At 41.1% G+C, this 24350-nt stretch overlaps 3 protein-coding genes across 3 annotated transcripts in view; all 3 read right to left on the bottom strand.

Annotated features, from left to right (window-relative positions):
• Window positions 1-497: 497 nt before the first annotated feature.
• Window positions 498-11127, bottom strand: adnpb (activity-dependent neuroprotector homeobox b). Its single transcript, XM_020635377.3, has 4 exons — window positions 10520-11127; window positions 6167-6283; window positions 4723-4815; window positions 498-4547 (listed from the first exon to the last, which is right to left on the bottom strand). The coding sequence occupies exons 2-4, from the start codon at window positions 6272-6274 to the stop codon at window positions 1563-1565; spliced, it is 3186 nt and encodes a 1061-aa protein (XP_020491033.1). The 5' UTR covers window positions 6275-6283; window positions 10520-11127; the 3' UTR covers window positions 498-1562.
• A 1643-nt stretch (window positions 11128-12770) lies between these two features.
• On the bottom strand, window positions 12771-16209 carry dpm1 (dolichyl-phosphate mannosyltransferase subunit 1, catalytic). Its single transcript, XM_020635367.3, has 9 exons — window positions 16045-16209; window positions 15435-15534; window positions 15226-15259; window positions 15065-15141; window positions 14413-14438; window positions 14153-14248; window positions 13981-14049; window positions 13758-13872; window positions 12771-13226 (listed from the first exon to the last, which is right to left on the bottom strand). Exons 1-9 carry the CDS (start codon window positions 16173-16175, stop codon window positions 13122-13124), a joined length of 753 nt encoding a protein of 250 aa, XP_020491023.1. The 5' UTR covers window positions 16176-16209; the 3' UTR covers window positions 12771-13121.
• An 898-nt stretch (window positions 16210-17107) lies between these two features.
• LOC109985098 (collagen alpha-1(XX) chain) overlaps window positions 17108-24350 on the bottom strand; it is a 33430-nt gene continuing 26187 nt past the window's right edge. The window contains exons 28-42 of the mRNA XM_029277630.2: window positions 23739-23897; window positions 23553-23630; window positions 23196-23282; window positions 23033-23086; window positions 22373-22468; window positions 22142-22195; window positions 21949-22002; window positions 21793-21846; window positions 20369-20440; window positions 19936-19971; window positions 19735-19801; window positions 19426-19614; window positions 19158-19235; window positions 18864-19025; window positions 17108-18013 (exon numbers count right to left, since the gene is read on the bottom strand). Of these exons, the coding sequence (XP_029133463.2) occupies window positions 17985-18013; window positions 18864-19025; window positions 19158-19235; window positions 19426-19614; window positions 19735-19801; window positions 19936-19971; window positions 20369-20440; window positions 21793-21846; window positions 21949-22002; window positions 22142-22195; window positions 22373-22468; window positions 23033-23086; window positions 23196-23282; window positions 23553-23630; window positions 23739-23897 (1269 nt within the window). The 3' untranslated portion in view covers window positions 17108-17984. The remainder of the gene's footprint in view (window positions 18014-18863; window positions 19026-19157; window positions 19236-19425; window positions 19615-19734; window positions 19802-19935; window positions 19972-20368; window positions 20441-21792; window positions 21847-21948; window positions 22003-22141; window positions 22196-22372; window positions 22469-23032; window positions 23087-23195; window positions 23283-23552; window positions 23631-23738; window positions 23898-24350) is intronic.

The following is a 24350-nucleotide window of genomic DNA, read 5'->3' on the forward strand; positions in this document are numbered from 1 at the left end:
AAAATCAAGTCCAATTTCACTATATACATTACTGTGTCTATAATTAAATGCAATATCTTTTGTTTTAGTGCAAAAATCATGTTCCTCCATACACTACTCCCCTTTCAACATTAAAAAAACCCCACCATACTATATCAGGAAAATATTGAGGATGAAAACCATTACCTACAGCATTTAATACCCCCCCAACAACCCACCGTAGTCTGCAATATCCTACATCAGACGTAGCTTTACCCCCCACTGTGAGGTACTCTGTTGCTTCTTTTCTTCCACAAAGGGGAACTTAATTGACTGCTGTACCAATAAACCAGCAACAAGATTTCCTTACAGGCTGCTAACCACTTGAAAAAGTTTTGCTATAGTCTCCTTTACTTTTTGAAACAGTTGACAAGTTTGGTACAATTTCAGCCTCCATTTCCAATTTCAGTTTTTCGATCGTATCAATAATTTCTGTCAGAATCTTGTGTAACCTACTGTTAAAGAAACTTCAACTTAAGTTAAGTGAGAAGCACAATTACAGCACTTTATTGTTCATAAATGCTTAAGTGAAAAATGGAAACAAAACAAAATACGCACAATTCAAAGAACACATATTGAACACGACTATATTTTTGGGAAAAAAAAGGCTTCAACTTCTGTGAGTGTCAGGATTGTGACAGCCCAGCCTTGTGGAGCAAAGAAACTATTTGAACTGAAAATAGAGAGCAAGAAGAGTCGAGTCAAGGCTAGTGAGCATAAGGCTGCAAAAGATGATGAAATGATCCTTGATACTGTAAGAGAACGTGAAAAACTCAGCGCCAGTATTTTGTCAGAACCAAAAACTTGGGAAAACAAAACTTAAAAAAATAAAATCTAATCAAGTTAAAAGCAAAAACAAATCATTCTATTATTTCATTTATATATAGATATATTATTTTGCAAAAAAAAAGAAACCTAGGTTTGTTAAAAAATAATCTTAACACAGAAGAAAATACCAGCCACCAAAGCAACATCTAGCGTTAAGCATACCAATGTAGAACTTATGAGGCTACCTTACATACAGGTAATAGCAAATATTTAAGGGTACATGTACGGCAACATGTGTCCAAACACGTCTAAAAGACTGTACAAATTTACATTACCCATCTCAGTAGAAGGAAAAATGATGGATTATCTGGTCAGCTCAAAAGCTTAACCGAACAATAACTCATTATTTTGAGCCACTTTAACAAGTTCAGTGGCTAAATCAACTTTAATTACTCCTTATCTCAATGTAATAAAGAATATAGAAGGCAAAAAACTTTCTATTTGTTTGGTGTAACCTTTTTCTTTGCACCAGCCCTCACACTGGAGGAAACAGATTAAAACTGTTTACAAATCTTTACATCAATCTTAGCTGCTTGTTGAGTCCTGTCCATAAATGTCACTGGATGGCTTGTTTTGAGTTGACTCAAGTTGTTCCATCTTTTTTTTACTCCCACCTTCACCAGGCATTGTCCTTCGGTTCAAGCGAGGCAGATTTGTTGGCATGGATCAAAACTTAAGTGTCTCTCTGACTGTGTGAGTCTTGTTGATTTTAACAGTCAGACCTGCTGTTTGCCCAGCTGGGCCCTGTCCCTCCCACTTCTTGCAGATGAAGGAACAAACTTGGGAATTATGATGGGCAGAGTGTCTCTTCCTTTAGCATCCAGTCTTCCTGAGACCACTGAGGGCCCAAAACCATTCTCTACATGTGCGCCTTCGTCCTCATCATCATCATCTTCATCATCATCGTCCTCATCGTCATCCGACAAATCATCAAGATCTGAAACAATCTTGGCCCCTGTCCTTGGCTCAGTTCTTTCTTTAGCTCCAGTAAGCTGTTTGTTACCATGGAGATGTACCTCTCCCTCTTGTTCCCTGTTATGCTGCTCTTCCTCATCACTGTCAGAGTCGATGGCAATGGGCTCAGAAAGGTCTAGAGGCATTTTCTGTGGTATGGTGCTGTTGATTGTCTTGGGTTGGTTTCTGCTGGCACTGACAGGTTTTAGGGCAGATGGGGTTACTGTAGTATCTTCTTCAATGGGCTGTCCCTTTCTTGGCGGGGCCACACCACCATTAGCAGCAACAAGCTCCTTATGTCTCTGTAGAGCCTGCTCTGACAACCCCATATGTGTACTAGACGTCCGCCTCTTGCTTTGTCCGCCCTCAAACACATCGTCCAGAACAAATGCTAGCTCATGTCTTACTTTACTAAGCTCGTGCATACTGAACCCAAGCAACACATTCGCATTTTGGGTTTCACATTCCTGTACACATTTCCTCCTTTTGTTCACAAAGTGGCTGGAGATGTCAGACTTCCATAGCCAAAGACTGGCTGCTAGCTTCTCTACCTCCCGTCGTGTAGGATATGGTGCTTGATTGAAATATTGTGTGAGGAATGCCTTTCTGGATTCGTAAGACTCATTTTCCTGTCCTTTGGGGTCAAGAGCCAGAGTTACAGGCTCATCAGAATTCTCTACAAATGCACATGGACCATTGTAATCCCGTGGGTGGGCCCTTTCTCCAGGGGGTCCGGGCCTCCTCCTTTTTGGTGCACCAGAGTCAGAACTATCAAAGCTGGCCCGTTTGAGAGAGCTGCTCTGGTTCTGGCCAGCACGAGGAGAATGTGCTGGCCGGCTATCCTGTCCATTCTGCGATTTCCCTACACCTCGACAGTGCACCAAATGTAGTGTGATGGTGGAGGCAGTCATGTTGCTAGTATAAACCCCCAAGCAGTGAATACACTTGTAGGTCAACTTCTTCTCCACAGGGTGGACTGTCTGAATCACCTGGTGCCTGTCTCTCAGGTGGTGTGCCAGTGAGTCTGAGATTGGGCCCTTGAGGATTGAAAAACAAAGGGGACAAAGTGTCTTGCCCACATCCCTCTTGTAGGGCACAGAAGCCTGAGGGATACTCTTTGTTGGTGCACTGTCAGCAGTTGCTAAAGGCGTTTTGGGCGGATGTTGAGGCATTAACCTCTTGCCTGATATAAGGGAGGCAGACAAGGCTGATGGGACAGAGGCGGTGTTGTTGTTTTGAGCATGAAATGCCACAGATTCCTCTGGGGCATCTTTCATATTGTAGGTAGTAACAATCAACTGAACATTTTTGGGACTACCCTGCTGCAGCGTGAGGTCAAAGGTCAAGGGAGAATCTGTGCGTGGGCCAACGCTCTCATCTGGGTGGGACAGGCGCATGTGAGCCACCATCTTCTCAACGTCATTAAAGGTTGCACGGCAGTGTGGGCAAGACAGACCATGAATCAACATGTGGTTTAACAAAGTGTCACTTGGGAGATAGCGGTTGCAGTAGAGACACTTGCTGGTGAAGTTGTGGATCTTCATGATGTAGTTTGCTACAGCAGGGACCTTCTCAGCTTTGTGTTCTTTCTCAAAATGAGCACTATAGACATTCTCTGGAAAGAGCTCATTACAGATGGTGCAGATTTTCCACTTCTGTGTATAAGATGTGCCAAGGACTGAGGAACCACCTTTCTTAGAAGTGACAGAAGCTACAGTGGTAGCTGCCGCCTGGACACGTGAACCCAGGGAGTTGGATTTGAGTGAGGAAGAGGCGCTGACAACAACTTGACCCCGCAGGTTGCCTCCAGAAATAAGCTGCTTTGCAGCATGTGACTGCTGCGGCACGGAAACTTGGGCATTGCCTGGTAAAGTAACCCTCACTTGCTGACTGCCAACAGAAAATGGCTGGGTGGTCCCAGCTTTTAATCTTACTGCATCATGTTTCAACCCAGATAAAAGACTGGAGTTGAAACCTGTCTTTGATGGGATGACAACACGACCCAGCTGCTGTGAGCCAGGAGTCCTGGTAGTGGCCATTACTGCACCTTTAGGGCCCATCCCTATGATGGTTTTGTCACCTAGGGTTTTTGGGGGGATAATGAGGGTTGGTTTGGGACGAGGGAATATCACACTGGTGTGTCCAATCATGGCAGTTACCTGGTAGCCTATCCTCTCGTGATCCTCAATGACATGTTGAACAAGTGCCTCGTAGGTCCTGGGAACAAACAGACACTTCTTGCAATGAATCTGGTTACTGTTGACAATGTTTGTTTTATTACTCTCTGTATTGCCTGTAGCTCCTGCTGTGCCACCGTTCTGAGCGTTTGTCTTCTCTCCTGGTTTCACAATGTAGGGCTGGGCCACTTGCTGGAAGTGTTCCCGGTAGATATGCTTTCGCACCACATTGTACAAAGGGTCCCTGTAGGTGCACTTCTTGCAGTAGTACACAGCCTGTTCCACACTGTCCCCAGTCCTCTTTAGGACACCATCCTTCATCATCACCCCTCCAGCTCCAGCCACCATTCCACCAGTGGTTTGCCGCACAGCGTTGTTGGGCATGTGGAATAGTTTAATGTGTGTTTCCAGAGTCTTTTTGTTGCCATTGTAAGTGCAGTAGGGGCAGTTGAGCAGGATGTTGTTCTCAAAGTCCTCGCTGTGGACATTGCGGAAGTGGCTCTTGTATGCAGAGAAGTACTTGGATGAAAAGAGGCAGCCAGTGCAGCAGAAAGGTTTTGATCTGTAGTCCTGGAGACATAGGGTGGAAGAAAAATTAGACTTTACAAGTTCTTTGAGAATATTGAGAACAACATTGTATCATTAGACATATTTTACTTGATTTATGAACAAGACTCAAATGTACATATACACGTTGAAAAAAACTGAATATTTATGTGAGTGTGTAATTGAATGTGTCACACACCTGGACTTTGGTATGTGAAGGTTCCCACATGCATACATCATCCCAGTTCGTGTGCTTTATATACACCTCTGGAGGAGTATAATCTTTGTAGTCCTAAACAATAAAGAAATGAAGGTTATTACTTAGGATGAAACAAAAGGGTGTTACAATACAATTTCACACTTGGGTATAATTTGGTTTTGGGGACAAGGTTCAGTGTTAATTTTTTTTAAAAGAAAGTCTGACAATTACACTTACTAAATTATATTTGATTTATTTTAAAAATGTCAACATTTGTTCAGTTTCACATAGGCTCCATCAGAAGATTGGCCTGTTAAAAATACCTAAACAAATGCAGCTTGAGCTCCTTTGTGCAGGGCACTCATGCACCATAAACTTAGATGCTGTATTCTCTGTTTAGTTTTTGCTCTGGCTTGGATTAGAATCTGCAATGACAGGTTGCTGGAACCCTGATACACCATACTGTGCCTCTAAATGCCATGACAGGACCCTCCAACTCTGGAGGATCCACTCAGACCAGCTTCTTGTTTGCAATTCAGAGAAAGAGACACTGCATGAGCTAGGAAAACCTTGCGAACATTGCTAAATGAACTAGCATGCTACGGCTCATAGACACAACATCATCAATGCCAGGTAAGACCTGCACACATGGAAATATAAAGCTCTCTTTAAAAGAATATCTGCATAAAAAGAATCACATTGATTGTGGCTGTGCTCTTTATTCCTTACTTTTAGAAATAGGATAGTCAGAAAGAGAGAGAGAAAGGGGGGGGATGACATGTAGGAAAGAATCCACAGGATGAATAGGAACCTGGGCTGTCAGCTTCGAGGACAATGGCATCCGTACATGAGGCACGTGCACTATCCACTAGACTACCAGCACCCCATTTTGGCTGATAATTCCCAAACAAATAACAACTTAAACTTTATTAAAGCCTAGCAAATATTAGAACCCGTGACATAAATAAGATAGTCCTCTACAAGACAGTCCAAAACCCCACCTTATCCCTCTAAATGTTTGTTTCTATACACTATACTGGGAGTATCCTTATTGAACATAAAGTAGTATTACAAAAGGACATGTGACGTGCTGTTCACACTGTATTATGACTCCAGTTCATGGACTTATCATCATATATTCTCCACATTTATTCAGCGGTTCCAGTCACCTTACTGCTTGACCATTACTTCTCATAGCAAGCCAAGTTAAATTAAAGAATTCCCATTTTCTTATAATTAAACCAAATTTCCTGTCTGTACACCAGGTTTAAACAGAATCCAAACAAGAATCATTCTCAAATCTTACAAGGGTTAAATATGATGTTGGGTATAAGATATTTTTGAATGACAGTCAGAACAATATTTTGCGAGGTACCGATAGTGCATAAAGTCCTTATTAAGAAAACATATAAACACAACAGCACAGTTGTCTGAGCATGCTCACCTCTAGGTGATCTCTGCAGAACTCCAAACCAATATCCCCGAGGACCCTTTTAACATTTTTCCTTGCTTTCCGTAGACTGCCCAGGTTATTGACAGGGAGCTGGAACATCCTGCCCACCTGGATTGAGAGACAGACACATAAAGCATATTAGCAACAGGAGTAGGGTATATTTGGACAGATTTCAGTATCACAAGTCGGGGAACTAACTTGACACTGTACTTGACTTGTCTAGCAAAAAAGGCATGCAAGCAGAGAACATTAATGATAATAACTATGGAATTTTTTTAAATGTCTAATTTAGTGTATAATGGAGTATGAAATAACTAAAAGGACAACAACCCCTATCAAATAATAAAGAGGATACACTGATGGCTTGAGCTATTTTTTGAAGGTAAGGCTTTTTTGAAATTAAGAAAAATATATCTAGTGACAGTTCATTTTTGCTTTATTCAGCTTTCACAAAAGATTTAATAACTAAGAATTGTTACATCTTTAGCTAGTGTTATGAAACTACAAGGGATGAAGTTGTTCCCCGATAGATTACAAAGCCAAAGCACTCTCATAGTGAGGATTCAGGCAAACCAGCCATGCATTCAGCACATGGGGCTACAGGAGGGGGTTACTCTAGAGACGATAAAAACAACTCATGAACTTCAGTCTGAGTAATAGTTTAATGCATTTAAATGTTGTTTGATGGCTAAAACTAAGTCTGGTTCAACTTGACCTCATGCAAGAGTAAGCAAAAACACACAACTGAGGTGTTGCCTTTGAAAGGTCTAACACTATTCCACTGATTAACAGGTGGTGGTAATGCTCAAAGATACAAAGCAATGCACAAGCAAATGGAGGAAAGTTTGAGACTTCCAACTTATTAAGGATGATGTCGAACATGTATACATTTCACTATAAACAAGATTACTTGGCAAAATGTCTAATAGAATAAATGCCTGAAACAAAGCTGACATCAGTGACCTCACTGATGATTTGAGAGAGACAGGTGGAGAGATATTTGGGAAAAACCAAGTTAAATGGAATTCTGTGCCAAAGTTGTGTTATTTACATGTAGCCTAGGTAAATAAAAAAACAGTTCTAACTAAGGCCCTGTGTCCACCTGGTGTTTTTTCCAGGTGGAAAAGCACTGGCTGTGCCCTCGGGGAGAAAAGCGCTGGACGTCCGTCCTGTCTCTATGACAACAGTCTGTTGACAATGACCAACACTGCTCCGTTACTTTTTAATGCAATGTTATACATTTCAAGATGTTTTTTCCCGATCAGACACAGAGCAAAGAGGAAGTGGGTATAAGACACGATCCGTAGGAGGAAAAAACACGGGGAATATCATACATTTGGAAAAGAGTGCCGGTGACGTCAGCAGCGCCACTGAAAAGTTGAAACAGTTTCAACCTGAGCGCTCGGAGCGGCCGGAAAAAAAAGGTGGAACGCTCAGAAGAAAAGACACTGGGCGCTATGCTTTTTCTCCAGGCGACCGCTTGAAAACAATTGAGAAAAGACGTTGGCATTTAGAAAAAAAAAACCTAGGTAGACACAGGGCCTAACTATGTAACATTTATGTTTAGTCTGATACGAGCCTCTCAAGGGGTAAGGATGGTTTAACTTAAAACATTTGAACTGAACAAATAGGTTTTTCTTTGTGCTCACAATAGGTACGGATAGATCTGGACCGTGCAAGTTATATTGGTGCTCAGCACAAATTTGAGAAGTTAAGAGTTACGGGCCTAACTTTTCAAATAGAAAGGTCACTGTGTCTTGTCCTGTCTGTGATTCACACAACACTAAAATAATGCATTGCACTGTACATTTGCTCCTTAAGTCCACATATGAAGCCAGCAGGTTGACCAGCACCATGACGAGGTGCTGCTGTCATGCTTAAAGTGATTCATGACACATCCGTCCACATGCTTGTTAACAGGCAGGCGATGCAGACTCTACAAATGCATCCGTTCTCAGAGATTGCAAACTGATTATCTGCATGCAAAATATTTTCAGACAAATATTCCTGTAGAATAATCATGGTCAAAGAGAACCTTAAGAACTTTCTTTCAGTATCAAGCAGCAAAAGTTGAATCATGACATGTTCAAGTTGATTGGCATGACAACAAGCATCCTACATTGTGATCATTGCACATGTGCACATCAAAATGTAATGCTAATGCAATGTATCATACAGCCCATGTCAAAAGTGGCAGGTCAAATGTCTCTATTCAAATCAGTGCTTCCTGTACTGAGGTCAAAGGTCACTGATGATCGATGACATATGGCAGCTCAGTCAAAACAAACAGCTAAGTCCCAAACAATTCCTGTGAACAATACAGTTAATTTCCCTTTGAGAAACACAAAACAGAATAGAGGAACTGTGCATCTGACCTGTTCCAAAGGCTACTGGCCTGGTCAAGAGTTGAGAGAACCGCTGACGATTGTGTCCATACACCTGTTCATCTCTTTGTCTTGCCTGTCTGCCTACCATTAAAAAATATGCTGGACATACACCCTTGTCCACTTCCTCTCTGTCTTTCCTTCCTGCTTCCTCTCATTACTCCTGGATGGCGCTAGAGAGCAGCACCATTATGTAAGCCTCCCTATGCTCTGCCTGCCCCTTTTCTCCCTGCCTCGCAATACCATCACAGAATGGCGCCTCCTATTGAGTCAGCAGTAGCCTCCACAATATGTCTGCAGTGGAGAAGGAGGGGAGGGGAGGGGAGGGGAGAGGAAGGGAGGTGAGGAGTGAGGGAGGGAGGCATGTTGAAAGGGGAGGGACAGAAGGAGCAAGAGAGTTCAGTGAAGAGGTTGGGTGAGTGTGGGGGAGTGGGTGGGTGAGGGAGCTGGAAGGAGGAGGAGGAGGAGGAGGAAGTGCGAGAGAGAGAGACAGAGAGAGAGAGAGATAGAAAGAGAGAAGGAGCGAGAGAGAGAGGGAGAGGAAAGGGGAGCAAGTGAGCGAGGGTAGAGGAGGGAGTGTGAGGGGAGAGATGATAGGAAAACAGTGAGGACAGAGTAGAGGAGGAGAGAGCGACGGAAGTGGAGGGGGGAGGGGAGGGGAGGGGGGAGGTTGGACAGGCAGGCTTAGAGGGTGGAAGGAGGGGAGAGAGGGAGGGAGGGAGAGAGAGAGAAGAAGGAGGGGGAGAGAGGAAATGGAAGAGGGTGAGAGAAAGGGGGGCAATGGAGAGGTAGGGAGGGGAGGGGGTGGTGGAAGAAAAAGAGCGAGGAAAAAAAAAAAAGCCAAGGAGAGGCTGAGAGTAGGAGAGAAGGAAGGGAGAGAAGGGATAGGAGAGGGAGGAAAGGCAATAGGAGGCTGTACTGCTGAGGGCTGCTGGCAGAAAACAGGCTTACCCCTTTGCCTGTGTTGCGAAAAAGAAAAAATATTAGAGGCCTTCCAGCCTTTAACCACATATCTCTCTTCACACAACGACTCCACTGGGACATCATGATAGCCTATGTTATGTTTTAATAATGCTCTTCCTTCGCTGTATGGATTTTCCAAAAGCGTCAGTCGACATCAGAATTCAAAGAAAAGTTTGGGATTCATAAAATCCATTTAGGTTAGTTTTTTTCCACTACCTGTCTGAAGCTGTTCATGTATAGTAAGTGGAGGTCTGCATGAGGAGTAAATGTGTGTAAAGGTTGATGGTAATGATTCTGATTACACTCTGACACTTGTACAGACCAGGTGACAAACCCTCCTACCCTCAAATAAACGAGGTTTAAGTTCATCATAACCCCCATGTCAACTGGCTGATCATATTCAAATTAACTTACGTTTGATGAACCAAACTATAGCATAAGGCTATGAGAATTACATGGGTCCAACCTGTCTGTGTGTCTCCCCCAAAACAAACACTCTGACAACACTAATGTAGATGCACTTTCAATATTCATAGCGTTGAATACGTTTACTCGCAAAAAAAAAAAAACCCCGTGGTGGATGATTCTTCAGCTCTAACGCAGAACAAGCAGTCTGTGTGGTGTGTTGATTATAGTCTCTGTTTATCCAACATCTGGCTGTATCGACACGGAGAGCTCCTGCCGCCGCTGACAAAGAATGGGGGGACACGGCGCGCTAAGTTAGCATGCTAAGCTAGCTAACTCGCACCCACAACATGGGCTGTTCGAAAACTAGTGCTGCCGTTTAGTCCTTCATTTGATGTGTTTGATATTCGCGGGGTTTGTTACAATAAAGCCTTCCGGATATGTGAGATTTGAATTTGAGGTATGGCTGAACATATAGAAACAATACCAGCCAAGTTACCTCAGCTTTACTTCAACACCACCCATCGCATCCCCCGCAGGTATAACAGCCAAACTATCTTCGTTTTCACGGCTGAATGACAGACAAGTTTACCTGCTTTCACATCCAGCTCTCCCGTCTGAGTGAAATGTGTCACTTCAGGATGTGTAGACACTTTCTCTTGTAGCAGATATCTCGGTGTTATCCTCTGCAGGTGACAGCTAGCGTCGTCGGGTAACGTTTGGGACCGAGCCACCCGGCCGTCTTTCTCTCCTCCAAACCAAAACTCCCCCTCGCAGAGGAAAAGACTATCTTCGTCCCTGCGGTCGGCAAACAGCAACTGAAAGCCCCTCACCACTCATTAGACAATTAAAACGTACATTCCCCTGAAGTAGAGAGGACAGACCCCTGCCCTGTTGTTGGGGATAACTCCACTCTTTCAAAAGAAATAGCCTAAAGTCTTTCTATTATTGCCCAGCAGCCGGTGAAGCTTTGACTATTCTCCTCACTGACAGACAATACACATCAAGCTAGAAACTGCCCTATCCAAAATGGCGCAAATAAAAGGGGCGGAAGTGACATCGACTTGATTAGCATAAATAATCTCATTGTGAGAGCCCTCGCGACCTCGGCTCATTAAAGTCTTGATTGGTGTTTTAATCAAGCCTGGGCCAATTAAGTGTATATCTTTACAAAAAAATACATTACTCGACCCTGAAAATCCGCAGAGGCCCTTTGGTTTGTGTGTGTCGAGTTGGAGGGGGTAAACAACGCGGTGCAGCAGTTACCGGGTTTAGTCGACAGCGGGCGTCCTTCTTTGAGTAGGGGCCTTCAATTTACGCGCATGCGCAGTGGAGTTACAGCTGGCGTCCCCCGCCTCCCCTGCGAAGGGTCGGATGTCTTCACCCACAGTGGTTGTGTGAGTGGTTGTTCTGTATGATGCTTGTGTCTCTCACTATGACAGGGACTACTTTTCTGTACGATGCCCCTAACAACAGTGAACATTGGTATTGTTATATATCATACCAAGTCACTTTAATCATCACTTGTCACTTTATCTTGTCATTCTCTGCAAATACTGTCTCAATTCCCTGCATATTTAACTTCATCATTCATTTTGTACTTGTATATACCCCCTATTTTCCTATTTTTATTTATCTTATCTATTCTGTTTAATGTGTATTTTGAGCTTTCTTGTCTGTGCTGCTGCCCGAATTTCCCCTCTGGGGATCAATAAAGTATTATCTTATCTTATCTTATTTAAACTGCCAAAATAATGGTTCGATTTCTCAGTCAACTTGGTTTAATCCTTTGCCCTCATATCCCCTCCTCCAATCGTCATTATTGTTATCATCACTCTTTATAATAAAAGGTTAACCCCATCCCCTCATTGGCTACCTAACACTTTTTGTACAATTTGTGTCACTGATTCAAAATATGGTTATCTCTAGGTTTGCTGTGAGGATGGCTAAAGGTGTCAGATCAAACTGTCAAGGTTCACATTTCCTATAAAAGCTAAGATAAAGAGAAAAACCTTATAATGAAATAAGCCTGGAGTTCTAACGACCTCTGGTATTGCCCTGCATTTCCCTACTTGATAATTCATAATGACACTACCATTTGTGTAAAGAGACAACTTGAATGTTAAATGCCTTTATTTTGTGACTTTTAAACTTGATTTACCAATACCTACCTCGCTGTGATCACTGGATATATCAGTTAAACGTCAAACTTTTCCACAGAATTTACCACCTAATTTCTAGGGTACCACACCCCTCTGTAAATACCAATAAATAACTGAAATTATAGTCGACTGTATTCTGACTTCTTAGTCATTTCCATTTGAATGATTTACTTCATTGTTGTGGTACCTATATGTCATCACTTTTGTGTATAAAAAGAAAAATGTATTTTTTAAATTAAAAGGATTTAGGTCAGTTGTGTGATTGTCAAACCTTTAAGCAAAGCTCTTGTGTACCTCAAGGTGAAGGTCACTAATCGGGGATCCCTTCATCAGTGTATGTGAGAAAGATCTACAAACACGTTATTGTTACCTCTGCTGCCTCATCACAGAATATCCACCACACCATGTTCTGGAGGAAAACCTATAATGTGTCACCCCAAAAAGGTTAAAATGTGACTTTTTCCAAGGTCGAAAGTGAAACTCTACACTGATCTTCATTCTGATGGAAAACTCATCATGTGCTACATAAATGATATTATCATGATTAACCAGAATGGGCCCGAGGTTATCCTTGCAGATGGTTAGTTCTGACCTTGAATAATAATAATAACCAATAAGTGAAGCTGTTTAACTAATTTAGGCTTTGAAACTGTTAAGGAATAAAACCAGAAAAAGCTGAGCAAACTATACAAACAGTTTATTTTATACAATCACAGGTATAGCAAGTAAACTTGTAGTTCAACTCAACCGTGTTAATGCAGAGACCAGTCTGCTGTCTATACTGGGAATGAAGAAAACTATGTGCCATGTTCTAAAACAACTCAACAAGATGATGGGAATGTAAAGCACCACTTTCCTCCAGTATTCATGACCGTTACTGACAGAGAATAGTTTTCAAAATGAGTGCTAGCAGAGTCCCTCTTTTCACATACCATCATGTCACTGTAAGTTTCCCTTAATGAAAACTCTGACACAACTATTGTATTCAAGAAAGTGACTTTAAGATTTGCTGTGCACACGTCCAAACAGTGATCATGTTGTGGCAAAGAGTGTGAGCAGTCCCTTCACAAAAGAAATGATCTCATTCCCTCCAAGTTTGGACTCTCCATAAACTCGATCCACAAAGGAAATTGGCACCTGTTGTTTGAAAGAGGACGAAAAAGAGAATCCTTGTTAGATATGGAAACAATTTTTGTAAATCGTTCTTCTTGCACCACTTTATTTTATTTGCTCTACTGATGACACAAAAAAGAAAAATGGACTGATTTCACTTTTCATCATGCAGACAATGTTGGACCAGGTTTCTCTGACCCGGTCTCAGTGGCAATCTACCTTTCTTTTTTTAAAGATTCATTTTGGGGCTTTTTATGCCTTTATTTCAGAGATAGGACAGTGGATAGAGTCAGAAATCAGGGAGAGAGAGAGAGAGAGAGAGAGAGAGAGAGAGAGAGAGAGAGAGAGGAATGACATGCAGGAAAGGATTCGAACCCGGGAGAGCAGGGTAGACATGGAGCAAAGGGCCCAACTTTAAAGTCAACCTCAGTATAGTAAACTTCATAAAAGTAGAATTGGCGCTGGGGCTCAGAAAAACCGCTAGGTGGAGCCTTAGACTGCGGTAGAAAATGAACCACATGAATGAAAGAAAGCATCAACAACATAGGTCCTTACTTCTCCGATTGTGTAGTTGAGCTGCCGGGCGCGGACGATCATCTCCATCTGGAAGACGTACCCTTTGGACACACAGCGCTCCATCAGACTCTCCAGTACCTCCTTCTTATAAAGCCTGGCATCAGGGAACACGAGCAGCAGCAGGAGTTTAACAAAGCACACCCACATGCAAGCACAATTCTAATTTCAGCCGCAGTTATTTCACTACACATGCAGCACACACCTGAAGCTCCCCGTGAGGTCCGAAGCACCGGGTCTCAATAACACCTGAGTCAAGAAGTTGGCCCCCCGACTGAGAGCGAAGAGAAGACAGAAGAAAGGAAAGAAAATCAAACTTCAGACTCTTTCTTTCTGAAATCAGAGTCAGCGGAAATTGATTTTTGAGGTGCAGTTACCTGATGAGTTTCCTGCGGAGGTCCCAGCCGTACACACCTCCATCCCCACTGTATCGAGTACCAGACACCACGTCGTAATTACCTTCCTTCTGCAATCTCACAATCAAGACAAAATAGTCTTCACTTAAACCCTCCTCCACATGCCATTAATATCACAGTCAATTAATTTAACTGTTTCAATGTGCTGAATATGTTCCCATTGAGATACAGTTTGGGAAACACAAATAAATGATAAGAAATGAAAATGTAAAGACACTTACTGAATAAATTCTGGGATAAATTTGGGCTGAAATAATAGAAAAAAAACAACAAGAACAATTAAAGATAATACCTCTTCACATGGAATATTAAACAGAGAATTTGTTACATTTCGATAAAGATTAATTTGATTAAAGATATGGGAGAAAGGAAGGCATTCAAAAGATATACATATACATGTGATATCCAATTAATACCCATAATGCAATTTAGAACGAGTTTAAAAGAAGTTAGAATGAAATGGATTAGCTGATCAATCATTGGCTGTTAACAAAATATCAGATCATTTTTAAATGGACATATCCTACATTTACATATATACTGTAACCTTCTGTTATATTCATATGGTTTGATCAGATCTATCCTCTTTTTTTTTTCTATAAAGTTTATTTTGGGCGTTTTGTGCATTTCTACAGAGACAGGACAGTCGATAGAGTCAGAAAACAGGGAAATTGTGATTTTACAGAAAATTAGGAAAAATCTACACACAAAAATCTCTCTTAAAACCTCTTACATCCTTTTGACCAAATGATTAATTCATTAACAGAGACTGGAATTTACTAAGTAATCATTGATGAAACACTTGTCAGTTTATAAACAAGAACAAACTTCATGTTTGAATCAACCCTGTACAGGGAAACATGTTCAACTCACATGATGGGAAAGATCTGCATCCATTATGAGGATGAAGTTCCCAGTAGCATGCTTCATACCATGGATGTAGGCAGTGCCTTTTAAAAAAAGATGTCATTAGAAGCTGGCACACTGCAACAAGAAAGAATACATCCCTTTTATTTTGAAAACGTCCAACTTACCAAGGCCTAATTTTTTCGCTCTTGGTCGTAGAAGCTAAAGTGCAGAAAGGAGAGTAAGATCATATGCATAAAGAAAGATCATATCATGCACCTTTCATTACTGGAACTAAGGGTGCATTGAGAATCATACCCAAACAAGCAGGGGGTGTGTCATTAAAGACGTAATGGTGAGATATGTATTTTAATAGTGCTACCAAAAATCAGCTTACTATCTTATCCTCTCCATAAATCTTCTGTAGCTGCTCTGCCACCTCCAGTGTACCATCCGGGCTTCCGTCGTCGATGACAATGATCTCGTAGTTATAGCCACTGTAACACAAACAATTCAAACATTTTCTCAGTAAGTTAAATTATGACATTGATGTACATTGTTCTTTAATTGTTAAACCTGGAAACAGTCTGTCATTATGATTTTTCACAGAAGTTAGTCTCTCTTATCGTGCTGCTCGATAACTCACCAGGTCTTCTATCAGTACTCTCACAACTTTACTATTTAAAAAAACACATATATGATTCAAATTTGACATTTATGTATTACTTTTTCTATCTGTATCTGTTGCTCTGCGTTGCTGTGTCTGTTAGTGTTTGTATTCGTATAGTATCAATAAAGTTTATAAAAAAAAATGTTTTAGCTTGTATTAGCTTTTACTTCTTTAGAGGAATGACTCGTTTATCGTGATTGCACATCAAATATTAAACTCTAAAGTGAAGAGTGGAGCTGTCACTGTCTCTCTCTGGTTTAGTGACAGCTCATCAGTGAGTCTCGTTAGCTCAAAGCTAACCTTAGCAGAGACGCTTCACCGGTTACCCAGGACTCACCTTTCACCGAAATATTTCACCAGAAGCCAGACTATCAGAGGTAAGTTTTCTCTCTCGTTGTAGGTTGGTAACAGCACTGAGTATTTGTCTGAATCGTCCCGTTTTAGGTGCGAAGTTTTTCTGCTCGCCATGGCGACTTGGTTTAATTACAAATGGTTAAGCCACAAAAAACCACATAGCATAACATCCGGTGTAGTGTTTTCAAAATAAATTAAGTATTGTAAGTATTAAGTATCCTTAGCGCGCTGCAGCTTTTGGTTAAAAACATGACTGAGGATCCGTTGTTTTTCAATCATTAAAACACCGGATATTGTATCGTTTTAAAACACGTGGGATAGAAAAGTTACGAAAATCTGTACAACCTTCCTATGAAACTCATTAAGCCGATGCTTCCAGTATCCAGAGAGTATCGGCTATGACAGTCGCTCCTCAGTCGGTGCAGAATAAAAATGTGGCTAGCCTTTATTTTGAAACATAAACAAACGTATCTTCAAAACCGGAAATTGAGAGTAACACTTGCGATAGCTTTGTAAGTCGCATTTGTGCTCCTCAAAATAGACACCACTAGAAACAAATTTTCACCACGGTTCCGACAAATGCGTATGATGACATAGGCCTACTACTAATATATTCTTGTTGGTTAATTAATGGTGCTCTAAAAAGACACAACCACAAAACCAAATACATACTAAGGCTATCAATTATTAATGCAAGGTGTCTTTACAGTATAAATAAGATTTTTTTGTAATATTATTTACAAAGTGTAGGTTGTTTAAGTAGTAGATTAAAAACATGTTGTATGGCTTCCCTAACTATCATTACATGTTTTAATGGTAAACTAAACCTCTATTTTTCTGGCAAATTGCTTTAATTATTCATGACATTACAAAAGTGTAACCCATACCCTAGTTTACTTAAAAGCCTGTCACAGCATATGTTTCACCCCTTGTAAGAATATGAGTTATTGGTCCCTATGCCATCAGCATGAGGATGTAACACCAGGCAACTACACCCAGCTATCCTGAAGTTAAGAATAGTCAGATAAAAAAACAAAACAATAACACTTCATTAAACATGTATGAATGGAAGTTTATTAACAAGATATAAAAGACATATAAACAAAGTAAAACTACCTAAAAACACTCTTAAACACACACACACACACACACACACACACACACACACACACACACACACACACACACACACACACACACACACACACACTATGTGTTTGTCTTTACCCAAACCCTAGGGATCAGAAAATGTAAACGTGAATTTTCAACAGGAGTTGGTGTATTATAAAATATCAGACATGAATATCTGTGTACAGTCAATACTATAAACAATATACAAAGTGATCTTACAAATGACTACACACATTCTCACAGTATCGTTTATACCATGGAAAAAAGACACTTTTACACCATGGAGTATGCTTTTTCATTATCATTGAGGCAGTTAAGGTTAGCAAATGAAATAAGTAGGAATGTACCACAGGTGGCTAAACTACTTAGCATTGATACAGTGCATGAATACATAAAGTAACATAAAAGGTTTCAGTGCGATTTCGGTGTATAAGACAGCACTTGACTGATCCCAAAGGAGAATTAGTTTCATTTATAATGCTATCTTTCCAACAGTTCTACAAAAGACAGCTTCTTAATTATCCTTGCATCATTTGGAGCCATATTTTAAATTACAGCACACTCAAACAAGAGGACAGAGAGATCCTCCCCCTGGTGTTTCCTTTTCTCACACATAATGAAGAAGCCCAGACAGCTTCAGCTTCAGTCAGTGGCAAATTCAACCCACCAAACCTCTTAAGTTTAGCGTTTGAATCTTCGTTTCCAGTCATTCAGCTCCAAAGGAACCATAGTCATTTAAAACAGATGTCCATCATCATACCTGACCGTTGCAGCCTTCTTGTTAATATCCACTTAAGGTTGGTAGCCATAATATGGGTCTTCTGAGATAGAAGGGCACAAATAAAACAGAGTCAACACACATTCACATTGTTCTTGTCAGTATCTGCAAATTATTGAGAGAATTCATTCAAGATACAAACATCCAACTAAGTTGGATTACTTCACTTCAGAAGAACAAAATGTTTCCCTGCCTTCCAGTGAGCACAGGGAGGGTTAAACCAACAACTACGTTTTAAAGTATTCTATGAAAATACCACAAACAGGCTGGAGTAACTAATAACAACTTATTATCTATAATCTATACTGCTTTTTCCCGTTTGAGGTTGCAGGTGGGCTGGAGCCAATCCCTGCTGTCATTGGGCGAGAGGAGGGGACCCTGCACCCTGGATTGTTTGCAGGTCATTAACAGGGAAGACATATTGAAACAGAAAACCAATCTTTGGACTGTGGGAGGAAGCCGGAGTAACCAGAAAGAACCCACACATGCACAGGGAGAACATGCAAAATCCACACAGAGAGGCTCCTGACAGACAACGCTAACCATGACACCACCATGCAGCACAAATTATTATGACATTACAAATTCAGTGAGTAATTTAAAAGTGGTTCTCCAATAGGAATGTATCATAAGAGTTTGCATTTGGGTTGCAGCAGGTAGCTCTTTTCAGCTAACATCTTCAACAAACCCACCTTACAGCACAGTCCCAGCTCCGACTTCATTTATGTAACTATGCAGCTAGTGACTTACTACTAGTTTTTTCAGCAAGTACTAAGTCCCTAGCTGGTAAACAGTGGAGTATTTAGCTGCTAGAGAGCCAGATAGGGATACTTCAAAAGGCCTCTTCAGAAATGCTTTTCACAGCTCATGCATTTGAGTAGTTTATAGCTAACCTGGTTGCTGGGGAACTCCTCTGCAGCCTCCACTGCTGTCACACACACCCGGTGGTCCGATCTCGCCTGGCTGACCAGGAGGTCCGGGGATTCCTGGGGGTCCTTGCTTACCATCTTCTCCTTTAGAGCCCGGAGTTCCCAACTTGGACTCACCTGGAGGACCTGTAGACATGATACACAACACATATTGGTCATAACCAGACATCAGCAAAGGGTTGTTGACTTACTGATCTTAAGATGGTTAATGTATTTTATTACAGTGACAAATCAAATATTTGACCCTTAAAGAGGTACCTGCAAATCCTTTGACCCCTGTGGGCCCCTGGACATTTGTCCCTGCATCACCTTTGTGCCCTGTAGAACCCCTTCTTCCTGTAGAGAAGGAAGAGACAAATCTGTACAATGAAAAGCTTAAAATGTTATCACAGAAGTAGGTCCATAATTTATTAATGCTAACATGTGTGGGCTACAGTCACCTGACTAACATGGAATTGTTTTTATTATTATAAAAACTTTAAAAAACATTATTATTTATTATAAGAAGCCCTATGATAGTTTTTACCCTGTTCTCCTGGGTATCCAGCCCTGCCCAGTCTCCCCCTTGTACCGACATTTCCCTGGGTGCCCCTGCTGCCCGGCTGACCCCTGGGCCCTGGTATACCAGGTTCTCCTGGAGGCCCCACTGGCTCTTCAATAGGAGTGGGCTTTCGACTCATCTCATTCATGAAACTATCAAGCTTCAGGACCTCACCTGAAAGACAAACACAACTCTGGGTTGAAGTGTTTGCACCTTGACCATCTTTTAGTTCAAATAAGTGAGTTAAATGTATTCATATCATTATAGATTATACATGCTGATCAGAATACTCACTATGCACTAGCTGCTCACAGGCCTGGGTGACCAGTTGGAAGATCATGGCCATAGACTGAGGCTCCCCCTATCAAACATCAACAGAGGTTTAAGAGCCAAAGCATTATTTTATTTATAATTTATTCACACAATAGTATAAAAAGGAGGCTTCAAAAATGATGAGTTTTGCAATAAGAACTATTTTGTGAAGATATATCCTACCTTTTCTCCTCTTTCTCCTTTATTGCCTGATAGACCCTGTGAAGCAAAAGAAACATGAACTGAATCATCATTATCCTTATTTGACTGTGCATCATCTTTTATCTTCAGTTTGAGTTCATCGTAAATGTAACATTGCAAACTAATGTCTACATATCGGAGAGTGGCTAAGAGTGTGTAAATATAGCCTTCAGATTTCTTATGTTTCCATGTTCACTGTGGATACTGTGTTCCATACATAGCAAATTGTGATGAGAGATGAGAAACATTCAGTCAAGTAAAAGTTTAATTTATACAGCACATTTCACAAAAAATACATCAAAATCATCAACACAAATAGAAAAAGAAACATTAAAATAGAACAATTTTAGAAATCACTAAACAAACCATTGACAATCACATTAAATATTCATTATAATAGTTCCTCTGGTCTTACCGTCGGCCCAACAGGTCCTGAAAAGCCTCTTTCCCCTGAAGGTCCTGGGTGTCCTGGCATTCCTTGGAAACCCTGTACAAAATAAACAGACGAATGTATAATGTAAAAATAAAATAAAAATCTGATGGATAGACATACAGTCAGAGGTGCCAGAGGTTCCTGCACTCCTGAGACAGAGGTACACCAACAGGGATCAGGAGAACAGCCAAGGCAGGCAGAGGTTTTACTGCGAGCCAAACCTGTGTCTGTTTTGTGGAGTTCAGTCTCCTTAAGTTTAGACTACTTACGTTTCATCTTGAAGTGAAGACAGATAACAGATCAATTCAGGTTTATCATAATATGTTATAATAAACCATCCAGTTAACATCTGATCATTTAAAAGAAGGACAACAACAAACCTTCAACAAACCCTTAAATAAAGATTGCTCTTTTTTATACTTTTTTTTTCTGCAATAATTGTTTTGTTTTAACGATACCATTCAAGTCATAATGATTAAGAGCGTCATTCTGTCGGCAAGAAACGGTGAGCATCATGTATTCACATGTGAGTCTGAAAACCTTTGAGCATCGGGTTCAAGCTGGTTCCATTATTTGTAATTTCCCTCAACAGTGTTCAGAAGACACCATGATCATATACTCAGTTATCAAATAATCAATTCACTGTCAAAGCATCCATAAAAACGACTGCAAATAATGACTAAATAATACAAACACATCTTGTGAATATAGACTGTTCCTGTGTCTAGACAGGAGAGGTCAGGGGGGTCGCGGGCTCAGCTGTCAGGTAGCTGCCAGGCTATAATACATTTGGCCCCTTATGCTGGATTCAATTCAGGTCAGAAAGGTCATTTCTACCAGCACCATACATGACACCAAAACAGAGTGACAGACAAAATAACCAACATTTTGATCCTACATAAAACCTGGCAAGCAGCGATGCTTCATACAGATTTGAGTCTTTACTTCATGGCAATCTGTTTCTGAATAAAGAAAATACATTTCAGCCTGTAGGTGGCGCTAAAGAAAGCTCAAAATCTGCTAAAAGGAACGGGTTCATTCTGTATAAATATGTTATGTTTATCAGTCCGTTTCATCTTTCTTCCCGTTTCTTTTAGCAGTAAATCGTATCAGTGATTGTGAATATTTGATGTGAAAAATGTAAAAAAAAAAAAGAAAAGAAAAAAGACATAAGTTGTTTGTCCAGCGTGTTGTGAATCATCTTGTCTCAGACACCTTCCCCTTTGCAGCTGTTTCAGGAATTAAAATGATAATATAGAAATAATCAACCATTTCTCTGACTGTCTTGTTTGCTTTTGTAGCTTGTATAAAGGCATCCATATACATTTTAGCCCTTTTCCTAACCAGTTAAAAATCCTGACAGGAGCTTTAAATTTCACACATTTTGGACTTAAAATGAGTCCTACCCTGGGTCCAGTGAGTCCGGGTCCACCCATGTTTCCTTCAACCCCCCTTATTCCCTGTCAAACACAGAGCAGAGAGATGAGGACACAAATACAGAGGGAGGTACGGTCACTTATTCACTCAACCATCATGAAGAACAGCTGACAGTGGCAGTTCACCTTTGGTCCAGGAATACCCTCTTCACCTTTTGGACCTGGAGGCCCTGGTGAGCCCTTCAGAGGAAGACAAATGATTGGATGGAGCACAATGAGGGGCAGATATTTTAGTTGGCCAACAGTGTGAGGAAGAGGAATAAATTTTTTCTATTAATTGTCTGTATTTTTATGTCCCACTGTTTCAGGTCAAACCCACCTGAAGTCCAGGTCGCCCAGACTCTCCCCTTGCCCCTCTCGCACCTGGTGGACCCTAAAAGGACAAAAATGAAAACAAAAAACAGGAGTATGTTGTAAACAAAATACTGGAGTTATAATAAAAAAACACGAAACACAAACAGAAAACAAAAGACACTGAAAGAGTACCTCAGCAATATGTCTACCATGGTTAGCCGACAGGTACATATTTAAAGCTAAGAGGGTTACTCACCACTTTGCCTGACACAGCTATGCCTCGGGGCCCGATGGTGCCCAGGGGTCCAAGACCTCCCTCTAGTCCAGGCTTCCCTGGAGGACCCACCTCTCCCTGACACACAGAGAAAATCACCAAACATCAGAATAATTCCTCTAAAAAACAAGATATATGTTTTTTCAGCTTGGACACTGAGTCATTTCAAGTTGCCAGCATCCAAGTACCACTCAGTTTGTTCAAATGATTTTTGAAAACATTCAGTAGTATTGTAATTCATTACCAGAGGTCTTCTTCAGGTGATATCACCAGAAGAAAACCTCCTACTTGCTCACAGGGAATGTTCCTGAATATTTCCTGCTGCGTTCTCACATTAGCTCACCCGAAAAATGTACTGGGGGGTTGGGAGGTAACTTTGGTGTAGGTCAGAGTCAAAAACTTTGCTGTTGCAGCTAAACCTTGAAATTTCAGGAAGTTTTCAGGAAGTCTGTGCACGCGTGAAAGCACCAATTATGAATTTGATGCCTTAAGGAGGCAAAAATCTAAACTTGGGTCTTTGTATCTGAAGGACCCCCCCCTCCCTCCTCTTTCTTTCAATAGCATAACAAAAAAAGGCAACATGATGCACTGAAAGCAGTTTGAACTGACATGGACTAAGCTGAATAAAAATGTGTATCTCACCTTTTGGCCTTGGTCTCCCTTTTCGCCTTTCTCACCGCGAGGTCCTGGCTTTCCCTGTGAAAATGCAAAGTGTTGAATTTTAACATGTTGCAAAACAACAAGATGATACAAGCAATGACTAAGCCAGTATTCTAGACCTCTTTGAGGTCTTGTGGTGACGTACTGTTTGTCCAGGTACACCAGGAGCTCCAGGGACATCAGAAGAACAGGTACAGGTGTACGCTGGTGCAGGACAGCTCTCCTCATCGCTCTGATGCAGACAGAGAGACATAAAGAGTGAAAACATTACACCAGCCTTTGACATTCACTGTACTCTGACAATATTGAGAAACAACTTCGGAAAAGTTTTGATAGCAGCAAGTTTTGTGCTTTTCAGTCCATATTGCAAAAAAGCAATGCAATGATAATGGAATAAGCCCTTAGTGCTTACATTCATATGATGGTTCAAACACGATATCAGCTCACAGTACGCATATGAACAGAACTGAATAAAGGTTGGTGTAAATAGTAACAGACTGACCACTCCGGGCAGGTCACAGCAGGTGTCTTCTGTAGCCCAGGTGGTGTTACAGATGATTTCAAAGGACTGCAGCTGGAACTAGAAACAACGCAAAACACAGGACACAAGCTGCTGCTGAGCACAGATTTGTTCAGGGTGTGTAAATCATTTACAGGTCTGAAAGGGGCTGGATTGAATTTAAAATACCGGTGCAGATCCACTGTTGGGTCCTCTGGTCTTCACCAGTTTTCCCAGCATCTCAAAGCCATCAGTCGGCAGGTTGCCTAGAGGGCGGGCAGGCCTCTCACCCACAAGCTGGCAGTCCACAGAAAGGAACACACTCACCTGGCTGACAGAAAGGTGAATCTGCCAGGAGCAAGAACAATGATCAAATTAAGCCACAGGTTATTTAATAAACATCAAATCCCAAATTATTTTTGAGGTAAAAAGTTTTATGCTGAGTCTCAAGATTATCACAGTTTTATAGTCTCTTACTTCCACTACTCCTGCCATGATCAGGAGAAGCTGCATTTCTCTTATAGCAGGAATAACAAATCAGATAAAAGGACTAGTCCTACATCTACCTCATTATTCATTCTTATTAAAATCCTCACATTTTCTCAGTGATATGTTGTTTGTGTTCTTTTTTAATTTTGATTAAACGCTCTCCTTGTGTATTGCAAACATGTCTCCCCATGATGTGTCCCCATGACTTTCTCTGTATTGCAGCCATGGAAGACTCTAACAAGCTACTCTTAACCAACCAAAGAAATGTCCTGAGCTCTCTGTGAAGACAAAAGAGCTGGAAGAGGTTTGAGT

This window comes from Labrus bergylta, chromosome 12 (assembly GCF_963930695.1).
Source record: "Labrus bergylta chromosome 12, fLabBer1.1, whole genome shotgun sequence".
NCBI lineage: Eukaryota > Metazoa > Chordata > Actinopteri > Labriformes > Labridae > Labrus > Labrus bergylta.